Genomic DNA, 20,732 nt, shown 5'->3' on the forward strand with positions numbered 1-20,732 from the left:
CTTTGTCCACAAGGTGGCGTTCTTGCCTTGTATTTAAGTGATCTCTTGTAAATAGAAACAGAGACAAGGCCTTGATAGAGTAAAACAATATGTAGGCCCAGATCACCAACTCCTGGTATTTTAGATGGCCATTATCACAGTGTCTTATGAGGAGATAGGGTTTATGTATGGCTCTTTTATTTTTTTCCCTCTGTTTTTCTCTTTTTTTTTTTTTAACTTTTTTCCTGTGTCCCACATTAGCAGCAGTTTAGCCCAAAATTCAGTGTCCAGAAGTCTCCCAGTTCTCAGCACATATCTCTTATCTGTGAGGTTTGGGGGTCTGATTGCTGATCCCACGTGTGTGGTACTATGTTAGCGGACACCAAATTATTGTATGAGGGTAAATCTTTTATTAGGAGAATGGTGTTTAGTAACAGACTTATGTTGATTTCCCCATTGCCTTCTCTAGAGCCTCTAATAATCCAGCCCTCAATGACATCCATCTGCCTCTGTGTTGCCCTGTTTCTTGTGCCGGCCGTGGATCTAGTTTGCAGCCACTGCTAAATATCTGCCCCATGTGCTCTTTATAATCTGGTGTGTGCAGTCCCGGTGTTGCTTTGTGGCCTGCTAACTGATCAGGACTGTTACGTGGCTTTTGTCTCCTGCTGTTCTGAGGGCTGTGTGTCTCACCGGAGAAGGTGTGTCACCTTTGCCACCGGGTTCTAGCTGATTTCACTGCTGCCCGAAGTTTACCCGCTGCTCTTGCTTGCTTTGCGGCAGATGTACTAAAGATGGCGGTGTCTGGGCTCTGAAAACTCGACCTCTTGCCTCTAACACCACTAGTCCGCTCCTGTCCGGAGCTGCTGCTTCTTACTCTGTGGCTTTATAGAGGCTTAGGGAGTTATGTTGTCCTCCTTGGTGCACTTTTAGGGGAGTTATGGCCTTCCACCCCTTTCCGATTCACAGAGCTCTAACAAAAACGCTCCATCTTGGAGCTCCACTAAGCTCCGCCCCCCAGATACTTTATCTTTGAAAGGACACTGAACCCAAATTTTTTTCTTTCATGATTCGGATAAAGCATGAAATTTTAAGCAACTTTCTTACTTACTCCTATTATCAAATTTCTTCATTTTCTTGGTATCTTTATTTGAAATGCAAGAATGTAAGTTTAGATGCCGGCTCATTTTTGGTGAACAAACTGGGTTGTTCTTGCCGATTGGTGGATAAATTTATCCACCAATAAAAAAGTGCTGTCCAGAGTACTGGACTCGTGAGTCTTGATAAAGGCCAGGATTTTATGGCCGAAACGCGTCGACAGAATTGAGTAAGCAGATTACTAATATATGAACATAACAGTTGGTATATTTTATAGTATTGTTTGTTTTCTTTTACAGGTTTTTTGTCCTCAATTTCACTGTTTTATTTTTTAAACACTCAGCTAGTTTTTTGCACTTTAATCACTGCATCACCATCAAGGATTCACTGGATTTACAAATTCACTATAAAATATTTGCAAATATGAACTTTTGAACATACTTTTATACTATTGTTTTTGAAGGATTGCCTATATTTTTGCTAATTTTTTCACCCATTTGATCATTTTTTCACCAATTTTTATTTTTTATTTTTTCACAAAGCATTCATTTTTTCAAATTTAAAAAAAAAATTTCAGTCTTTTTTTTTATCTTTTTCCACATTTGATAAAGTGACTATATTGTCTTCACACCTTCCACAATTGAGTTTGGACACAGAACTTTTCACTACTAGCTTGGATGGACATAAATTGACATTACTATTTTCAATATGAACTATTCATAACACATTTTAAAATATATTGACATTGTAATCGACATTACAGACCATCTTCTATCTGTATTTGATTTTATCCTGATATATATTTTTTTACATGGATCCATGTTATTTTTTTATTGTGTAATAAATTTGTAAAATTTTATAGGACATATTTTCACTTTTATTTTTATTTTCATATCTTATTGTTTACTATCTAATCCTAAATTTCACATACCTCAGCCTTTGTTGGCGCTCCCCTCTACCCCCTCAAATTATAGGTTTTATTAAAGAACGGGAAGCCCCAGATAACGTGTGGCGCACAGTAGCTATAATGGAGTATCTGAAGGGAACAGAAACGCCTTCTCTGCTCCTATCTTTGGATGCAGAGAAGGCGTTTGATAGAGTGGATTGGACATTTATGTTGGACGTGCTTGAACATATGAGATTTGGTAGTAAATTTATGAAAGCTGTCAAAAACCTTTATTCGACCCCAACAGCAACAATAAGAGCAGCGGGATATCAATCTAGGCCCATGAACATATTAAATGGAACCCGCCAAGGGTGTCCGTTATCACCACTTTTATTTGCTTTGTGTATAGAGCCTCTGGCATCTTGTATACGAAATTCTAAGAATATTTATGGAGTCAGATTGAACAGGGGAGAACATAAGTTAACTTTATTCGCAGATGACATTCTGCTCACACTCACAAAACCCATGCAATCCCTTCCTAATTTATATAAGCTATTAGAAGACTTCTCCAACATATCGGGCTTCAAAATAAATTCAGACAAATGTGAAGCTCTCCCATTATCACTACCATCACACTCACAAAAACTGATAGAAGCTAATTTCAATTTTAAATGGGCCAAACGCTCCATCAAGTATCTAGGAATCCACATCACAGACACACTAGAAACTTTATATAACGCAAACTATATCCCAATTTTTAAAACTATAAGGAAAGACATAATGAAATGGAGAAGGGGAAATTTCTCTTGGTATGGCAGATTATCAGCAATAAAGATGAACGTCCTACCAAGTTTATTATATCTTTTTCGAGCTCTGCCTATTAAAATCCCACAAAAAGAGCTAGAAGATTTACAATCTGAACTAATAAGATTTATACGAGGAAATAAATCAGCTAGAATAGCAGCCCATATACTTAAACAACATAAACAAATGGGGGGAATAGGAGTGCCCAACCTGCTAGATTATTATCAAGCAGCTAGGCTGGCACAAACTACATTAAGTAAAAACTGCCAGGGATTAACATGGCCCAACATTGAGGCAGATATCGGGGGACTAAGTAAACCGGCGGATATCATTTGGAACCCCACCACCAAAACAACGAGAACATTATATAAACTAAAGATTACAGAGGAATCCAAGCAACTATGGAAGTCTCTCACAAAATCACTGAAGCTAATATCTACACATACATTGATAATACCATTAGGAGCACTACTACCTGCAGACTTTCAAAGACAGATATCTAAATGGGAGAATAACGGACTGTATAGGGTGGCAGATGTTCTAGAAAAAGGTAGAATGATGACATATACACAATTAAGGGATAAAATACACCCAGATACATTAAAATGGATTTTATATCTCCAAATCTCTAATGTTATAAGTAAATACAGACAGGGCAACATGTCCTTGCCATATACCACTTTAGAACAACTCATTATGATACCTAGTAGGAAAAAAAAATGACTACACAATTATATTTAGCTATACAGGAGGCTCAAAACAAAACAAAACTAGTGTTCCACGAAAAATGGGAACAAAATTTGACAAATCATACGATAGAGAGGAATGGCTACAGATTTTTTCTTCAATAAGTAAAGGATTAGTAGGGGCAGCTCTTATTGAAAATTCAATTAAAACTTCATACAGATGGCATCTCACACCACTAAAAACCTCACACTATACCTATCAATGTAATAGATTATGTTATCGTGGCTGTGCAGGGCTAGGAACTTATATCCACATGTGGTGGGAATGTCCGAAGCTTCGACCTACATGGGACAAGCTATCACAATTATTTAGGGTAATACTGGATGACTCCTTTAAACTCACAGCCTCTCAGGCTTTGCTACATGTACCTCAGGAATCTTTAAATTCAGCTACTAATATATTGATCAGTATACTGTGTACCTACCAGAATATGTATAGCTAGGCACTGGAAGGTAGGGGCTCCAGGATGGTCTGAAGTAATCAACAAAATTGAAGATATGTACACTATGTCTGAATCTGCGGCATGGACGCAAGGTACTTCAGGGCGCTTTCAGAACATATGGGTGCACTGGATACTGAATAAAAATAGATACGAAGTCCTAAATAGATCAAATCTAATAGGAGCACAATCTGATCAATAAGGCTCTATTAGGTCATTAAAAAGTTTCCATTAAAAAAACAAAACATAAGGTAATAACAAAGATACCGTCAAAATATTATCACTGCTTGACGGGAAAAGTTAAAGTTAAAAGTATGTTATTATTTTGTTTAGTTAAAAAAAAATTTAGTTTAGTAGTCCTAAGTTTAGGGAGGGGGGGAAGAAAAGGGGAAAGTATGGAATATTAAGACTTTGTTTATTGCATCCTATTATGTTATTGTGGAAAATGTAAGCTAATAGACATTCAGAACACTTCATACCTTACTATCAGAAAATATTTTAAAGCTAGAGATATGGAAAATATCACTGTAATGAAACCTATTGTAAACAAGCATACTGTAATGTCGTTTTGTATTTGATGCAAATTTCAACAATAAAAATTATTTCAACTAAATAAAGAGGTATTGGGTGTTTAAATCTTGGTTTAGGCTACAAAATATGGTTTCAAAATTTAATTGTGGCAACATAAACCTAATAATTTAGTTTTACTTTTTGTTTGTTTGTTTTTTAAATCTATGTATGGCAAGTTGAATCCTGCCATTAATGTCAAATGTTTTTTTTGCCATTAAATATAAATCTAATTTCTGATTTAAGAATTTGAATGTGAAATCACATTTCAAGTAATTTAACACTATCCTATCTCTAATTTTAGGAGATGATTTGGCCTTTCCTGCTTCAGTCCAGGATACTGTAGTCTGCAGTAAAATCTTTCAAATACTTTACAAGAATGAGGAGGTTACGGTGAATGATGTAATGAACTTTAAAATTAAAATGCTTCTGGATGAAAGAAAGGTAATGCATTGTTTCACATGTCATCACTTGAACACCTTTAATTATTATTTGTGCTTATGACAATATTACATTTATTTTTATTTTTTGTTGTGTTCCTAGATTGAGGAGACTCTAAATGAACTTAATTTCCAGCTTTCCATTGAACTGTATTTCACAGACACAGATTACTCGTAAGTACATAAACCACATATTAAATCTGACCATGGATGTTTCTTAATGAGATATTCCAACAACTACTTAAGTTGAGCATTATAGACCTTCATCTCAACAAACCACACATCTGTTTTGTAATCACTGCTGAGGGTATTATAGATTAAGTATATGTCTGTATTTTATGTAAGACTGCAACTGTAAAATACACATCATTTGCTAGCTTATCTCTGTAAATTTGGATATGTAAAAATTATACTTAAATTCATAGTCACTGATCAGGAACAATATGTGGCTGATAAGCAAATCAGCAGTGGCATACATATGTATACACCAATCACTAGCTGTGCTCTATTTAGAAATGACACCAGCACTCCTGTTGTGCAAATGTAACTATGTTTTGAAGGGAGTTAAACACCTAGATAAACTAGCATATATTTCATTATGAAATGTTCTATGGAGTTATATCATTTTGCTATTATGGTATCCATATGGAGGGAGCAATACAATGGAAGGCATATTTGTAAACTAGGAAGGGTTTATAAAATGCAACATAAATTGTCTTGAGATGCTGAAGGGTATCCTGGAGGTCTGATCTGAGAAACAGTTTATTAATTGGAGAGCAAATATTTGCTAAGAAATGCAAAACCCAGATTGTAACATGATTTAGCTTCACTTTACCTCACATACAAAGCACATCAGCAGTTTAAACTAATGTCATATTCATAGTCGATGTGAGTCTGAGAAGGAGCCTCCACTATGATTTCGTAGTGTGCTCAGCAACTTAAAAAAAAAATTAGAATATTGTCCCTTTTGCAGGAAATCTAGAAATTCACCAGTGACTTGGAGAAGATAGGATCTTGTCCTAGAGATAGAAAAACTAGAAAATGGAGCCTTACTTGAGGATAGGAAAATAGATTGCGGTAAAAATATTAAAATAAGATATTGGTCCCTTGTTTCTGATAAGCTTTTTGGATCCTTGACATGGTGACTGGAATATCAGAAACTTCTCAATGCAATTACTTATGCACCTTGGCTCATGTTTACATTTTGAGGCTGCATCTAGCAAGTTAATCTAATTTATATTTGTTATGTTTCTAATAGTGTCTGTGATACTGGATTTGTTTGCTCACATTTATTTATAAGCCACACACAATATATCAGTCATGTATTAGCTTAAAGATAGAAAAGTCAAAATTAAACTTGCTGATTCAGATACAGCATGTCATTTTAAGACCCTTTTAAATTCACTTCTGTTTTCTCATGTGCTTTCTTCTTTGGTATTCCTTGTTGAAAAAATAATACGCACATATCCTACACTAGTGGGAGCTATCTGCTGATTGGTGCTTGCACACATTTGTTTCTTGTGATTGGCTAACTAGATGTGTTCAGCTAACTGCCAATGTTATGTCAGCAAAGGATAACAAGAATGAAGCAAATTTGATAATAGGAGTAAATTGGAAAGTTGATTAAAATTGTATGTTGTATCCGATTCACAAAATAAAAATGTAGGGATTCCTATCCTTCTAAATACATTCATATGCATTACCTGTGTACATGTACATTTATAAGGAAGAAATATCTAATGAACACCTTAAATATGTACTGTTAAGGTTCAGTCTAATTCTTCATAGAAGTAAAATTTGAAGACTGACCGTTTGCAATTACAAAAAAAGTAACATTAAATTCTACAGTTAATTGTTTTAAAGGGACACTGAACCCAACTTTTTTCTTTCGTGATTCAGATAGAGCATTCAATTTTAAGCAACTTTCAAATTGACTCCTGTTATCAATTTGTCTTCGTTCTCTTGCTATCTTTATTTGCAAAAGAAGGCATCTAAGCTTTTTTTTTTTTTTTTTTTTTTTGGTTCAGACCTCTGGACAGCACTTTTTTATTGGTGGATTAATTTATCCACCCATCAGCAAGAACAACCCAGGTTGTTCACCAAAAATGGGCCGGCATCTAAACTTACATTCTTGCATTTCAATTAAAGATACCTAGAGAATGAAGAAAATTTGATAAATGGAATAAATTAGAAAGTTTCTTAAAATGTCATTCTCTATCTGAATCACAAAAGAAAAAAAATGGGTTCAGTGTCCCTTTAACATCTGTAACCTGAGATTGAGAGGAGAAATATTAGGGTGCATTGATAACTGATTTATGTTTACCAAACATCTCGCCCTTGGTTAATTTCTGCAGTATAGTTTTTTCTCTATTACAGAATTCTATAAAATATTGTACTAAATTGGACAAAATATTTCCTATGAGCATAATAAAAAATGATGATCTCCGCCAGTGATCTTTACACAGTCATACTGCATATTCCTAATAAAGCAAGCCACACACACATTGAAATGAAAGCACAATAAACTACTGCAGATTTTTCTTTCATACTTTTTAATTATTGGATCATTAATGCCCTTCTGAATCTATGGAAGATACCATTATATTCTGCACAGTAATTGCTTAATTCTCTAATTGGCTGCAATTAGGCATGCAATAAACATACTTGATGTTTTTCAAGGGGTGTATCACTGGAAAACCCTGCAAATGTTTCCATTTGTCTTTTGTAAGACTTTCTCATTCATCAAGCAATGCAGAACATGTAGTTCTACAAATAAATTATTGTAGTAATAACCCTATCACATGCAGACACCACAACTCAAGCACACCCCAAGCCCATGACACTTGTCTTTTGGAACATTTCCAGAATATGCTTTTTCCTTCCATGAGTCAGGGAGAGTCCAAGACTTCATTCTTTACTGTTGGGAAAAACAACACCTGGCCACCTGGAGGAGGCAAAGACACCCCAGTGAAAAGCTTAAATATCCCTACCACTTCCCCTATCCCCCAATCATTTTTTGCCTTTTGTCACTATAGGAGGTGGCAGAGAAGTGTCCGAAATGGGTATGTTCCCTTTAGAAAGGACTGGAGTTTTAAGTAATCATGTTAAACTCTCAGTGAGAGTATTGATGAAAGTTAGAGTCTGGAGATGCAGGGAAAGTTTTTCTGCAAACCCATCCAGATTGTTGCTAACAGCTCCTGAGCAATCAGTGTTGACGAGTTTCACTGCTTGCTGTTACACACTCAAGTCCATGTCAGAAGCGCTGCTGCAAGACTGTCACACTTGAGAGGCTGTGCCTGTTCCACGCATGGATCTTGGAGGGTAAGACCGCCTAATACCAAGCTACCCAGGTACTAGTCTAGGTCGAGGGATACTCAGGCGGGACTGATAGATGCCCTATCAGTACCATGGAGGTTCAGACGCCTTTATCTTTTTCCTCCATTACCGCTTCTCCCTCGTGTGGTGGCTCGCATCAAGCAGGAGCGAGCATCAGTGATTCTGATAGCTCCATCATGGCCGCGAAGGACGTGGTTTGCGGATCTGGTAGGGATGTCCTCGTCTCCTCAGTGGAGCTTAGCTTGTCTCAGAGATCTGCTGATACAGGGTCCCTTCGTTCATCAATCTAGATTCTCTGAGACTGACTGCGTGGTGATTGAACGCTTAGTCTTAGCCAAGAGAGGGTTTTCTGAGTGTTATCAGAACTCTGTTATCAGTTACTCGTCGTATCTACCATAAAGTGTGGAGGACTTATTTGTGCTGGTGTGAAGAGCGTGGGTTTTCCTGGCATAAGGTTAAGGTTGCCAGAATTTTAGCTTTCCTCCAGGATGGACTGAAGAAGGGTTTATCTGCTAATTCCCTGAAGGGACAGATATCGGTCCTGTCGGTGTTACTGCACAAAAGATTGTCTGAGCTTCCAGATGTGCAGTCCTTTGTTAAGGCTCTGGCCATGATCAGACCCGTCTTTAGATCTGGGGCTCCGCCTTGGAGCCTCAATCTTGTTCTTAGTGTTTTGCAGCAGGCTCCGTTTGAGCCTATGCATTCTGTTGACATTAAATTGTTATCTTGGAAGGATTTTTTTTTTGTTGGCTATTGCAGTTTCTGAGATTTCTGCTTTGCAATGTGACCCCCCCCCCCTTATCTTATTTCTCCTGTTAAGTGTAGTCAGTCCACGGGTCATCCATTACTTATGGGATTATATCTCCTCCCTAACAGGAAGTGCAAGAGGATCACCCAAGCAGAGCTGCTATATAGCTCCTCCCCTCTACGTCATATCCAGTCATTCTCTTGCACCTAACTAAAGATAGGACGTGTGAGAGGACTGTGGTGTGTTAAACTTAGTTTTTATTTCTTCAATCAAAAGTTTGTTATTTTAAACGGCACCGGAGTGTGTTGTTTGTTCTCAGGCAGCATTAGAAGAAGAATCTACCTGAGTTTGTCTATGATCTTAGCGGTCGTAACTAAGATCCACTTGCTGTTCTCGGCCATTCTGAGGAGTGAGGTAACTTCAGAACAGGGGATAGCATGCAGGGCCCACCTGCAAGGAGGTATGTGCAGTAAATTATTTTCTAAGGAATGGAATTGACTGAGAAAATACTGCTAATACCGATGTAATGTAAGTGCAGCCTTAAATGCAGTAGTAGCGACTGGTATCAGGCTGATATGTATGTATGTATACTCTGAGGTATTTCTGGGGAATGGAATTTCACTAAGAAAATACTGTCAATATTAAAGTAATATTTGAGCCTGCACTGCAGTGAAAGCGACTAGCAGCAGGCTTATTAATAACACTTCATAATTTTCAATTTTTAAAACGTTTACTGGCATGTTAATCGTTTTTTCTGAGGTACTTGGTGATAAAACTTTATGGGCATGATTTTACCACATGGCTGTCGTTTTTTTCTGAATAAAGACAGTTTACTGAGCTTCCCCACTGTTGTAATATGAGTGGGAGGGGCCTATTTTAGCGCTTTATTGCGCAGTAAAAATTTAGTCACAGTCTTCCTATTTCTTCCTCCATGATCCAGGACGTCTCTACAGAGCCCAGGGGTCTCCAAAACTAGTTTTTAGGGAGGTAATCAGTCACAGCAGACCTGTGACAGTGTGTTTGACTGTGATAAAAAACGTTTATTATTTCAACTGTTATCCGTTTTGGGTATTAAGTGGTTAATCATCCTTTTGCTGGTGGGTGCAATCCTCTGCTAACTTTATACATTTTCTGTTAAAATTTGGTTGTTTTAACATATTTCGTTCATTGTTAATTCAACTGTGTCACATTTTTATGTTTTCTTAAAAGCGCAGTAGCGTTTTTTATATAGCTTGTAAATTTATTTAAAAGTTTTTTCCAAGCTTGCTAGTGTTATTGCTAGTCTGTTTAAACATGTCTGACACAAATGAATCTGTTTGTTCACTATGTTTAAAGGCCAATGTGGAGCCCAATAGAAATTTGTGCACTCAATGTATAGATGTTACTTTGAATAAAAGTCAAACTTTATATGTTAAAAAAATATCACCAGACAACGAGGGGGAAGTTATGCCGACTAACTCTCCTCACGTGTCGGTACCTTCGCCTCCCGCTCAGGAGGTGCGTGATATTGTGGCGCCAAGTACATCAGGGCGGCCCATACAAATCACTTTGCAAGACATGGCTAATGTTATGACTGAAGTACTATCTAAATTGCCAGAATTAAGAGGTAAACGCAATCACTCTGGGGTAAGAACAGAGTGCGCTGATAATAATAGAGCCATGTCTGATACTGCGTCACAATTTGCAGAACATGAGGACGGAGAGCTTCCTTCTGTGGGTGACGGATCTGATCCAAGTAAACTGGATTCAGAGATTTCAAATTTTAAATTTAAGCTTGAGAACCTCCGTGTATTACTAGGGGAGGTATTAGCGGCTCTGAATGATTGTAACACGGTTGCAATTCCAGAGAAAGTATGTAGGCTGGATAAATATTTTGCGGTACCGGCGTGTACTGACGTTTTTCCTATACCTAAAAGGCTTACAGAAATTGTTAACAAGGAGTGGGATAGACCCGGTGTGCCTTTTTCACCCCCTCCTATATTTAGAAAAATGTTTCCAATAGACGCCACCACACGGGACCTATGGCAGACGGTCCCTAAGGTGGAAGGAGCAGTTTCTACTCTGGCTAAGCGCACCACTATCCCGGTGGAGGATAGCTGTGCTTTTTCAGATCCAATGGATAAAAAGTTAGAGGGTTACCTTAAGAAAATGTTTGTTCAGCAAGGTTTTATATTACAACCCCTTGCATGCATCGCGCCTGTCACTGCTGCGGCGGCATTCTGGTTTGAGTCTCTGGAAGAGACCCTTAGCACAGCTCCATTGGATGAGATTATGAACAAGCTTAAAGCCCTTAAGCTAGCTAATTCATTTATTTCTGATGCCGTAGTACACTTAACCAAACTTACGGCTAAGAACTCCGGATTCGCCATTCAAGCGCGTAGAGCGCTGTGGCTTAAATCCTGGTCAGCTGATGTGACTTCTAAATCTAAATTGCTTAATATTCCTTTCAAAGGGCAGACATTATTCGGGCCCGGCTTGAAAGAAATTATCGCTGACATTACTGGAGGTAAGGGCCATGCCCTGCCTCAAGACAGGGCCAAACCAAAGGCTAAACAGTCTAATTTTCGTGCCTTTCGTAACTTCAAGGCAGGAGCAGCATCAACTTCCTCCGCTCCAAGACAGGAAGGAACTGTTGCTCACTACAGACAGGGCTGGAAACCTAACCAGTCCTGGAACAAGGGCAAGCAGGCCAGAAAACCTGCTGCTGCCCCTAAGACAGCATGAAGTGAGGGCCCCCGATCCGGAAACGGATATAGTGGGGGGCAGACTTTCTCTCTTTGCCCAGGCTTGGGCAAGAGATGTCCAGGATCCCTGGGCGTTGGAGATCATATCTCAGGGATATCTTCTGGACTTCAAAGCTTCTCCTCCTCAAGGGAGATTTCATCTTTCAAGGTTATCAGCAAACCAGATAAAGAAAGAGGCGTTTCTACGCTGTGTACAAGACCTCTTACTAATGGGAGTGATCCACCCAGTTCCGCGGTCGAAAAAACGGGCAAGGATTCTATTCAAATCTGTTTGTGGTTCCCAAAAAAAGAGGGATCCTTCAGACCAATTTTGGACTTAAAGATCCTAAACAAATTCCTAAGAGTTCCATCGTTCAAAATGGAAACTATTCGAACCATCTTACCCATGATCCAAGAGGGTCAGTACATGACCACAGTGGATTTAAAGGATGCCTACCTTCACATACCGATTCACAAGGATCATTACCGGTATCTAAGATTTGCCTTCCTAAACAGGCATTACCAGTTTGTAGCTCTTCCCTTCGGGTTAGCTACGGCTCCAAGAATCTTTACAAAGGTTCTGGGCTCTCTTCTGGCGGTACTAAGACCGCGAGGCATAGCGGTAGCTCCGTACCTAGACGACATTCTGATACAAGCGTCAAGTTTCCAAACTGCCAAGTCTCATACAGAGTTAGTTCTGGTATTTCTAAGGTCGCATGGGTGGAAGGTGAACGTAGAAAAGAGTTCTCTATTGCCACTTACAAGAGTTCCCTTTCTAGGGACTCTTATAGATTCTGTAGAAATGAAAATTTACCTGACGGAGGACAAGTTATCAAAACTTCTAAATGCTTGCCGTATCCTTCATTCCATTCAACACCCGTCAGTGGCTCAGTGCATGGAGGTAATCGGCTTAATGATAGCGGCAATGGATATAGTACCATTTGCGCGCCTGCATCTCAGACCGCTGCAATTGTGCATGCTAAGTCAGTGGAATGGGGATTACTCAGATTTGTCCCCTCTGCTAAATCTGGATCAAGAGACCAGAGATTCTCTTCTATGGTGGCTTTCTCGGCCACATCTGTCCAAGGGGATGCCCTTCCGCAGGCCAGATTGGACAATTGTAACAACAGACGCCAGCCTTCTAGGTTGGGGCGCAGTCTGGAATTACCTGAAGGCTCAGGGATCATGGACTCAGGAGGAGAGACTCCTTCCAATAAACATTCTGGAATTAAGAGCAATTTTCAATGCTCTTCTGGCTTGGCCTCAGTTAGCAACTCTGAGGTTCATCAGGTTTCAGTCGGACAACATCACGACTGTGGCTTACATCAACCATCAAGGAGGAACGAGGAGTTCCCTAGCGATGATGGAAGTCTCAAAGATAATTCGCTGGGCAGAGTCTCACTCTTGCCACCTGTCAGCGATCCACATCCCAGGCGTGGAGAACTGGGAGGCGGATTTTCTAAGTCGCCAGACCTTTCATCCGGGGGAGTGGGAACTTCATCCGGAGGTGTTTGCCCAACTGCTTCATCATTGGGGCAAACCAGATCTGGATCTCATGGCGTCTCGCCAGAACGCCAAGCTTCCTTATTACGGATCCAGGTCCAGGGACCCGGGAGCGGTACTGATAGATGCTCTGACAGCACCTTGGGTCTTCAACATGGCTTATGTGTTTCCACCCTTCCCGATGCTTCCTCGATTGATTGCCAGGATCAAACAGGAGAGAGCATCAGTGATTCTAATAGCGCCTGCGTGGCCACGCAGGACCTGGTATGCAGATCTAGTGGACATGTCGTCCTGTCCACCATGGTCTCTGCCTCTGAGACAGGACCCTCTGATTCAGGGTCCTTTCAAACATCCAAATCTAATTTCTCTGAGGCTGACTGCATGGAGATTGAACGCTTGATTCTATCAAAGCGTGGATTCTCGGAGTCAGTGATTGATACCTTAATACAGGCTAGGAAACCTGTTACCAGGAAAATTTACCATAAAATATGGCGTAAATACTTATATTGGTGCGAATCCAAGAGTTACTCATGGAGTAAGGTTAGGATTCCTAGGATATTGTCTTTTCTACAAGAAGGTTTAGAAAAGGGTTTATCTGCTAGTTCGTTAAAGGGACAGATTTCAGCTCTGTCTATCCTTTTACACAAACGTCTGGCAGAAGTTCCAGACGTTCAGGCTTTTTGTCAGGCTTTGGCTAGGATTAAGCCTGTGTTTAAGACTGTTGCTCCGCCGTGGAGCTTAAACTTAGTTCTTAACGTTCTGCAAGGTGTTCCATTTGAACCCCTTCATTCCATCAATATCAAGCTGTTATCTTGGAAAGTTCTGTTTTTAATGGCTATTTCCTCGGCTCGAAGAGTCTCTGAGTTATCGGCCTTACATTGTGATTCTCCTTATCTGATTTTTCATTCAGACAAGGTAGTTCTGCGTACTAAACCTGGGTTCTTACCTAAGGTAGTCACTAACAAGAATATCAATCAAGAGATTGTTGTTCCATCATTGTGCCCTAACCCTTCTTCAAAGAAGGAACGACTTTTGCACAATCTGGACGTCGTCCATGCCCTGAAATTTTATTTGCAGGCAACTAAAGATTTTCGTCAAACTTCTTCCCTGTTTGTCGTTTATTCTGGACAGAGGAGAGGTCAAAAAGCTTCGGCTACCTCTCTCTCTTTTTGGCTTCGTAGCATAATACGTTTAGCCTATGAGACTGCTGGACAGCAGCCTCCTGAAAGGATTACAGCTCATTCTACTAGAGCTGTGGCTTCCACTTGGGCCTTTAAGAATGAGGCCTCTGTTGAACAGATTTGCAAGGCTGCAACTTGGTCTTCACTTCACACTTTTTCAAAATTTTACAAATTTGACACTTTTGCTTCTTCGGAGGCTGTTTTTGGGAGAAAGGTTCTACAGGCAGTGGTTCCTTCCGTGTAAAGATCCTGCCTGTCCCTCCCGTCATCCGTGTACTTTTAGCTTTGGTATTGGTATCCCATAAGTAATGGATGACCCGTGGACTGACTACACTTAACAGGAGAAAATATAATTTATGTTTACCTGATAAATTCATTTCTCCTGTAGTGTAGTCAGTCCACGGCCCGCCCTGTTTTTTACGGCAGGTCTAAATTTTAATTAAACTCCAGTCACCACTGCACCCTATAGTTTCTCCTTTCTCGTATGGTTTCGGTCGAATGACTGGATATGACGTAGAGGGGAGGAGCTATATAGCAGCTCTGCTTGGGTGATCCTCTTGCACTTCCTGTTAGGGAGGAGATATAATCCCATAAGTAATGGATGACCCGTGGACTGACTACACTACAGGAGAAATGAATTTATCAGGTAAGCATAAATTATATTTTTCCATGCTGATTAGGCGGTTTTACGTACTAAATAAGGGTTCCTCTCTAATGTGGTGTAGGATCGTAACATTTCCTTCTTAATACAGGGAGAGTCCATAGCTGCATTCATTACTTGTGGGAAATACTGAACCTGGACACCAGGAGGAGGCAAAGACACCCCAGCCAAAGGCTAAATACCTCCCCCCACTTCCCTCATCCCCCAGTCATTCTTTGCCTTTCGTCACAGGGGGTTGGCAGAGTTGTTTCAGAAGATGTTGGAGTAGTTCCTTAGGAAGGGTATCTACCCTTCGAGATGGGACTGGAGTTTTAAGTAGTCTTGTCAGCCTCTCAGTGAGAGCATTGATGAAAGTTAAAGTCTGGAGATGCAGGGAGAGTCTTTCTGCGAATCCATCCAGACTCATATTAACAGCTCCTAAGCAATCAGCATTGACGAGATTTGCTGCCTGCTTTTCTTCACTCAAGTCCATGTCATAAGCAACGCTAGTCTGTAAAACTTGAAGGACCGTGTTTTCTGTTCCACGGCATAGATTCCAGTAAGATTGTTTAATTTTTTATACATATGTTAATGATAGAAGACAGGGTCACAGTGGGACTTCTTTTATCTTTATGGAATCAAAGGTTAATATCCCCTGAGGGGGATTATTGAACAGTGGAGTTTTTAATCATATTTGTTATGTGATTTCTGCTGCTTTATGTGTAGAGACGTTTGGGCTCATAGGCTGATCGGAACGTACAGGTTAATTTGAGAGCTGCGCAGGTTTTTTAAGCTGGCGCGCTTTTCCTTAGCAGGGGTGGTCCTGCATGATGCACCGTGTGACCAGGAGTGGTCACGTTTTTTCCATTTCCTATTCCTGACCGAGTGTCTGCGAAGAGCGAGTTTCTCTATCTGTATGGGTCATAGGAAGAGGTGAGTGCCCCAGCCATTGAGGGTATAAGGTGCCAGTTATTTTTCTATAATTTAAATTAAAGAGTTATGGAGGATTCTGATAATTTAGATGGGTATCCCTCTTATACAGAATTTGATACCTGTGTATATTGTGAGAAGGCCTGGGTAGTCCAGCCCTCTCAATTATGTTCTGTATGCCGCTACAGAGTGTTCTCATCAACGAATGTTGAGATGTTAGAGACCACTGAGCCATCCGCCTCTGAGGATTCCTCGTCCCGTGAGGTGTGTTCCCTAGAATCTTATGTTCCTACACATGCAGTTTCCCCGGGTACCGCTGATGCTTCGCCTGAAGGTTTTTTTTTTCACCAGATGTTTCTGCGCAGTTCCTCATGGCCATCTCTACGGCCTTAGCTATCTTGCCTCTTTCTGCTACGTGCAAGCAAAGGGTTAATCCATTCACTCCTGCCCAATGACTGTCGTGTAAATTGACTATTGTATCCGATCAGTCATCTGGGGATGTGGTTCCCTCTGAGGCTTCCGAGGTAGGACCTCCAGGGTCGGAGTCTGCTAATTTGATTCCTCCGACTGAAGCGGATTTTAGCATTTAGATTTAGAATGGCACGCCTTCGCTTGCTTCTGAGAGAAGTTTTGGCAATGTTAGAGATTCCTAGTACTGATCTGTCAGTCGAATCTCAGTCCTCTAAATCAGATAGCGATCTGGATTAGACGGGTGGAGTAGGATCCCCGTTCCAAGCTCTATAGGGTTTGTGTCGTATGACCGGCAGGACCTGTTTTTGCACATTCCTTCTTGGCTACCACTTTTTGTGCACTTGCCTATTTTCCTTTTCTAGTCCATTTCAGGATAGTTTTTTGTTTAGAGTTCTTGGTTGTTGTAGAAACTCTTTTTGGGAAGATATTTCGTCATATGGGATATTATATATGGACGACTTCAGTTGTCGCAATTTCTGGAGACTTCCTGGGAAAGCATCTCTCAGTTCGAGGTGATGGTTCCCTCGATATTTTCGAGACAGATTGAAGCCATGGAGCTTATATTAATTATCTGAATTATTCTCAGTCTTCTAGCATAAGCTGGAAATTCAGAATTTTATGTTTAGCCCTTGAGTTGCTCTGGCAGATATGTCGGTTAAGTCTACTCTTTCCTTCTACTCGAAAAAAGGAGTTATTTCCGTGTTGAACTGAGCTATTCCGGTTAGTCCAGGCAGAGCAGGTCTATCTAAACTGTATATCTTGGATGGGCACTTGATTCTGAATCATTTAGGATCCAGGGGTCCTAGAGGCTGGAGCTAGGCTTTACATCCAGCCTTCTTGGCAATTTTTCTTCTCTTGATTTTGTCTTTCGGCAGAGAGAGGGTACTGGGGTTTAACTTGGCAGTATCCTGATTCCAAAATTATAAGTAGCGCCCTGGTCTTGGTGATTCTGGTTTACTTACCATTGTCTGTTAGAAGACTTGTAGGGATTTTCATCAGTCTTTTTGATACTCAGAGATGGATCTAGACCAGAGTTCTCTGGTATAGGCACCAGGGTGGATCCCTGGATGCTAAATAGGTCTTTACAGACAGGAAGCTTTTTCCTTAGATCTTGTGAAGTTAGAGTTTACTTCATCAGCTGTGCCCTCCAGATCCCCTTCAGGGCCTCGCTGGCTCTGTGGTCGGGGGTGATGTTTTTGTCTTGGGGCCCTTCTTGGGTTTCTTCCCTTGCAAGGTCTCATTGCAATTCAAGTTGGTTAGCTAGAGAAACTAACTGCAAATAGATACTTTGTAAGCACTCAAAGGACCCCCAATTGTATGGAGTTAGAAAAATAATCACACAAATTAAAACATAAATCTTTATTAGAATTATTAAAAACTGGGTATATTAAAACTAAAATGCTGGTCTAGGGTTCCCAGTGCAAAGACTGGATATTATACACTTGAACCTTATTTGATAATAATACTGTCAAATGGCAGATTAGAATGCCACTGGCTAGGATTGGATGTCACTATTCAGTGTGAAATAGGGTCTAGAGAGTACAGTATATTAAAGTATATAGTTTCTGCATAAGCATAATTTATTCCTTATACGTCATAAATATTATAATTCATCATATAGAGAATTCGTAATATTCTCATATGTTAAACGCATAGGTAAAGTGATACACAGGAGCAAAGGTGTCACAAAGAATTATAACACCTAATTTGTTACGTATAATGTATCAATTATAGTTAACAGTGATGTATTAAAACACACTTAAGCCTTTATTTATGATGAGAAAGGATTCCCCTCTGATAGATAGATAAAGTAGTGAGTTTCCACAATTCACCCTTGTTGATTGTTTAGTTGTGTGGGTAATATCAAATATCCCTATATAAGGGTTGGTTATTGGAGTAACCAACAACTATAGGTGAGCTCATAAATCAACTAATTATGCTTGAGAAGAGTGATATTCCCTAATGACAGTTATACTGCCTGTATCAGACCATTTTAAGTACTTTGTACTGCAATCAGTAATCTAAATAAGATGATGTATTTGACATTACGTATCATACTTATATATTCATGTCTGTTACATAGGGTTAAAGTTTCTATAGTCACCCTAATGGGTGAATAATAATGTGTTATTGTATTACTACTGCAATTGGGTTACCCACTAATTTAATTGTAGCTGGTAGGTATCCTAAAATAAAGAATACAAGTAGGCAAAGAAAGTGTTAGAAGTGCTTGGTGTGAACTTATGCAGTCGTTAAGCTGCTTCACTATATCCACTCATAGACCCTCATTAGTCATAGGTTTTGTCAAGCGCAACAGGTAAAGCACAATCAATTATATTAACGTGAAGGGCTAACATTGAGCCCGTATCATTCCCTGAAATGCTAATAAACCAAATTGCGCAACCTATGGCTATTTGTATTGAATATTACATATGCGTCCTTGCAGCGTTCAAATAATTTGGACCACTGCCAATTTTGACGCTTGTTTGTATTAAGTGTCAAACCGAAGGACATCTGATGCTGAACTCGCTACTGGTTTGCAGCCTGGAGTTACTTGGTAAGAGGACCCAAACAACAGAGGGCTCCTAAATGTTAATATGTTTTCCCTGCAAATTAGTGCAGCGTCTATATAGTGTGAACCGCTGCCAGTTTAGCATTCCTTGTTATAACGTGTCAGTAACGTAAGACACACAACCCTCTGCTATGCTGCTTAATTGCAGCCTCTATTCAGTAGGTAAATTGTTAAATAATTAATTTAGCAAAGAGCTTTTGGTGGGTGGCATAGAATATTGACAGATCTATAGCGCTATTGAGATGCGGACCACTGCCAGTTATGACAGGCTTAACTCTATACTATAATGTCTCGAGATATCAGCTGTTATTTTTAATACTATACTGATAGATATCATCAATAAGATAAAGGGTTCAAGTTAAGACAATATAATGCCAGCAAGTATAGAATTTAAAAACTACAACGAGCTCTCCCTTGACATGTTTCGCCGGGTTTCCGGCTTTATCAGGTCTCATTGCAGCCATGGCCGAGACATCGGCATGGTACTGTTTGAATTTTTCTTAACATATTTACCTGGAATACCGGTTGGGAGAATCATTCTTAAGTGTCCTTGTCCAGATCTCCCTGTCCTGAGGGACATTTCTCTTAGCTCTCCCGGGGCGGTTTTTGACTTAAGTCGCAAGTCTCCTCAGTTTGAGGAGAGCGTGTCCTATGGGGGACCATGGATTCAGGAGATTCCCTCACGATTATTCTTATGGTTCCTCAGGCAAGCATTTTGCTCTGAGGGTTTGGTTTTCTGGGTTCGTCCCAGTGTATGGATTCTAGTCAGACTTTTTCTCTCAGTAGATTAGATTTCTTTCTGAGAGAGATTTTCCTGCATAGAGGGTAGTATCTTGAGTTTGGTAGTGGGTGGAGGCCCACTATTGCTCGTTGTCAGCGAGCCACTCTCCGAGTGTGATCTTCAGGGACGGATGTTCCCTTCAATCATTTGTTTGATCTGGCTATCCGAATGTTTTCGGATGTTTGTATCTGAATGATGCCGATCGAGATTTTTTTAGAATGTTAGTTCCTATGCAAGGTTACCCAGTAATGGGTCGTGGTTCAGGGATCCTCAGGCGGAGCTAATGGATCATTAGTGGTGCTTTGGAGGTTAAATACAATCTTTCTCTTCTTCTGCCTTATCACTGTTTCTCAAGGGATGGCTCGATCCTAGAAGGAGCAGGCGTCAGTGAGACTGATTTACTCAGTTTGTGACTGCAAGATCGTGTTCACGGTCTAGGGGATACCTTTTCCGCAGGGATCTGCTGGCTCAAGGCCCTTTTTGCTTCATCGAATCTTATTCTGCTGAGGCGGACTGCGAGAGGTCGCTTGGTCTTAGCTGAGAGAGGGGTTTTTTTCTGAGAGGTTATGGTCCTCTTCTTTAGCGCGTAAGCTGGTTCCTCGTCATCTGTCATAGCTGTGGAGGACCCCTGCTGTCGGGAAGAGCAAGCTTCATTCTGGCACTCTTTTCTGGCCTTCCAGGTTTCCCTTTATTTCCCCAGGATGATCTGGAGAAGGACTTTCTTAGCTAGTTACTTGTTGGGACAGTTTTCTGGGCCCTGTCTTTCTTCTGCTCTAGATTCTCGTTGAGCTTCAGAGCATAGAGTTTTTTTTGCTAGGGCTCAGAATGCATTCAGGCCGGTGAATCAATCTGATGCTCCTTCTTTGAGCTTAGATCTTATTTTTAGGGGG

At 40.2% G+C, this 20,732-nt stretch overlaps 1 protein-coding gene across 4 annotated transcripts in view; it reads left to right on the forward strand.

The window, feature by feature from the left end:
• FAM135A (family with sequence similarity 135 member A) overlaps window positions 1-20,732 on the forward strand; it is a 672,026-nt gene that overhangs the window by 392,907 nt on the left and 258,387 nt on the right. For all 4 annotated transcript variants that reach the window (XM_053710421.1, XM_053710424.1, XM_053710423.1 and 1 more), the window contains 2 exons: window positions 4,822-4,961; window positions 5,061-5,131. In XM_053710421.1, the coding sequence (XP_053566396.1) occupies window positions 4,822-4,961; window positions 5,061-5,131 (211 nt within the window). The remainder of the gene's footprint in view (window positions 1-4,821; window positions 4,962-5,060; window positions 5,132-20,732) is intronic.

Source organism: Bombina bombina, chromosome 4 (assembly GCF_027579735.1).
Source record: "Bombina bombina isolate aBomBom1 chromosome 4, aBomBom1.pri, whole genome shotgun sequence".
In the NCBI taxonomy this organism is placed as follows: Eukaryota; Metazoa; Chordata; class Amphibia; order Anura; family Bombinatoridae; genus Bombina; species Bombina bombina.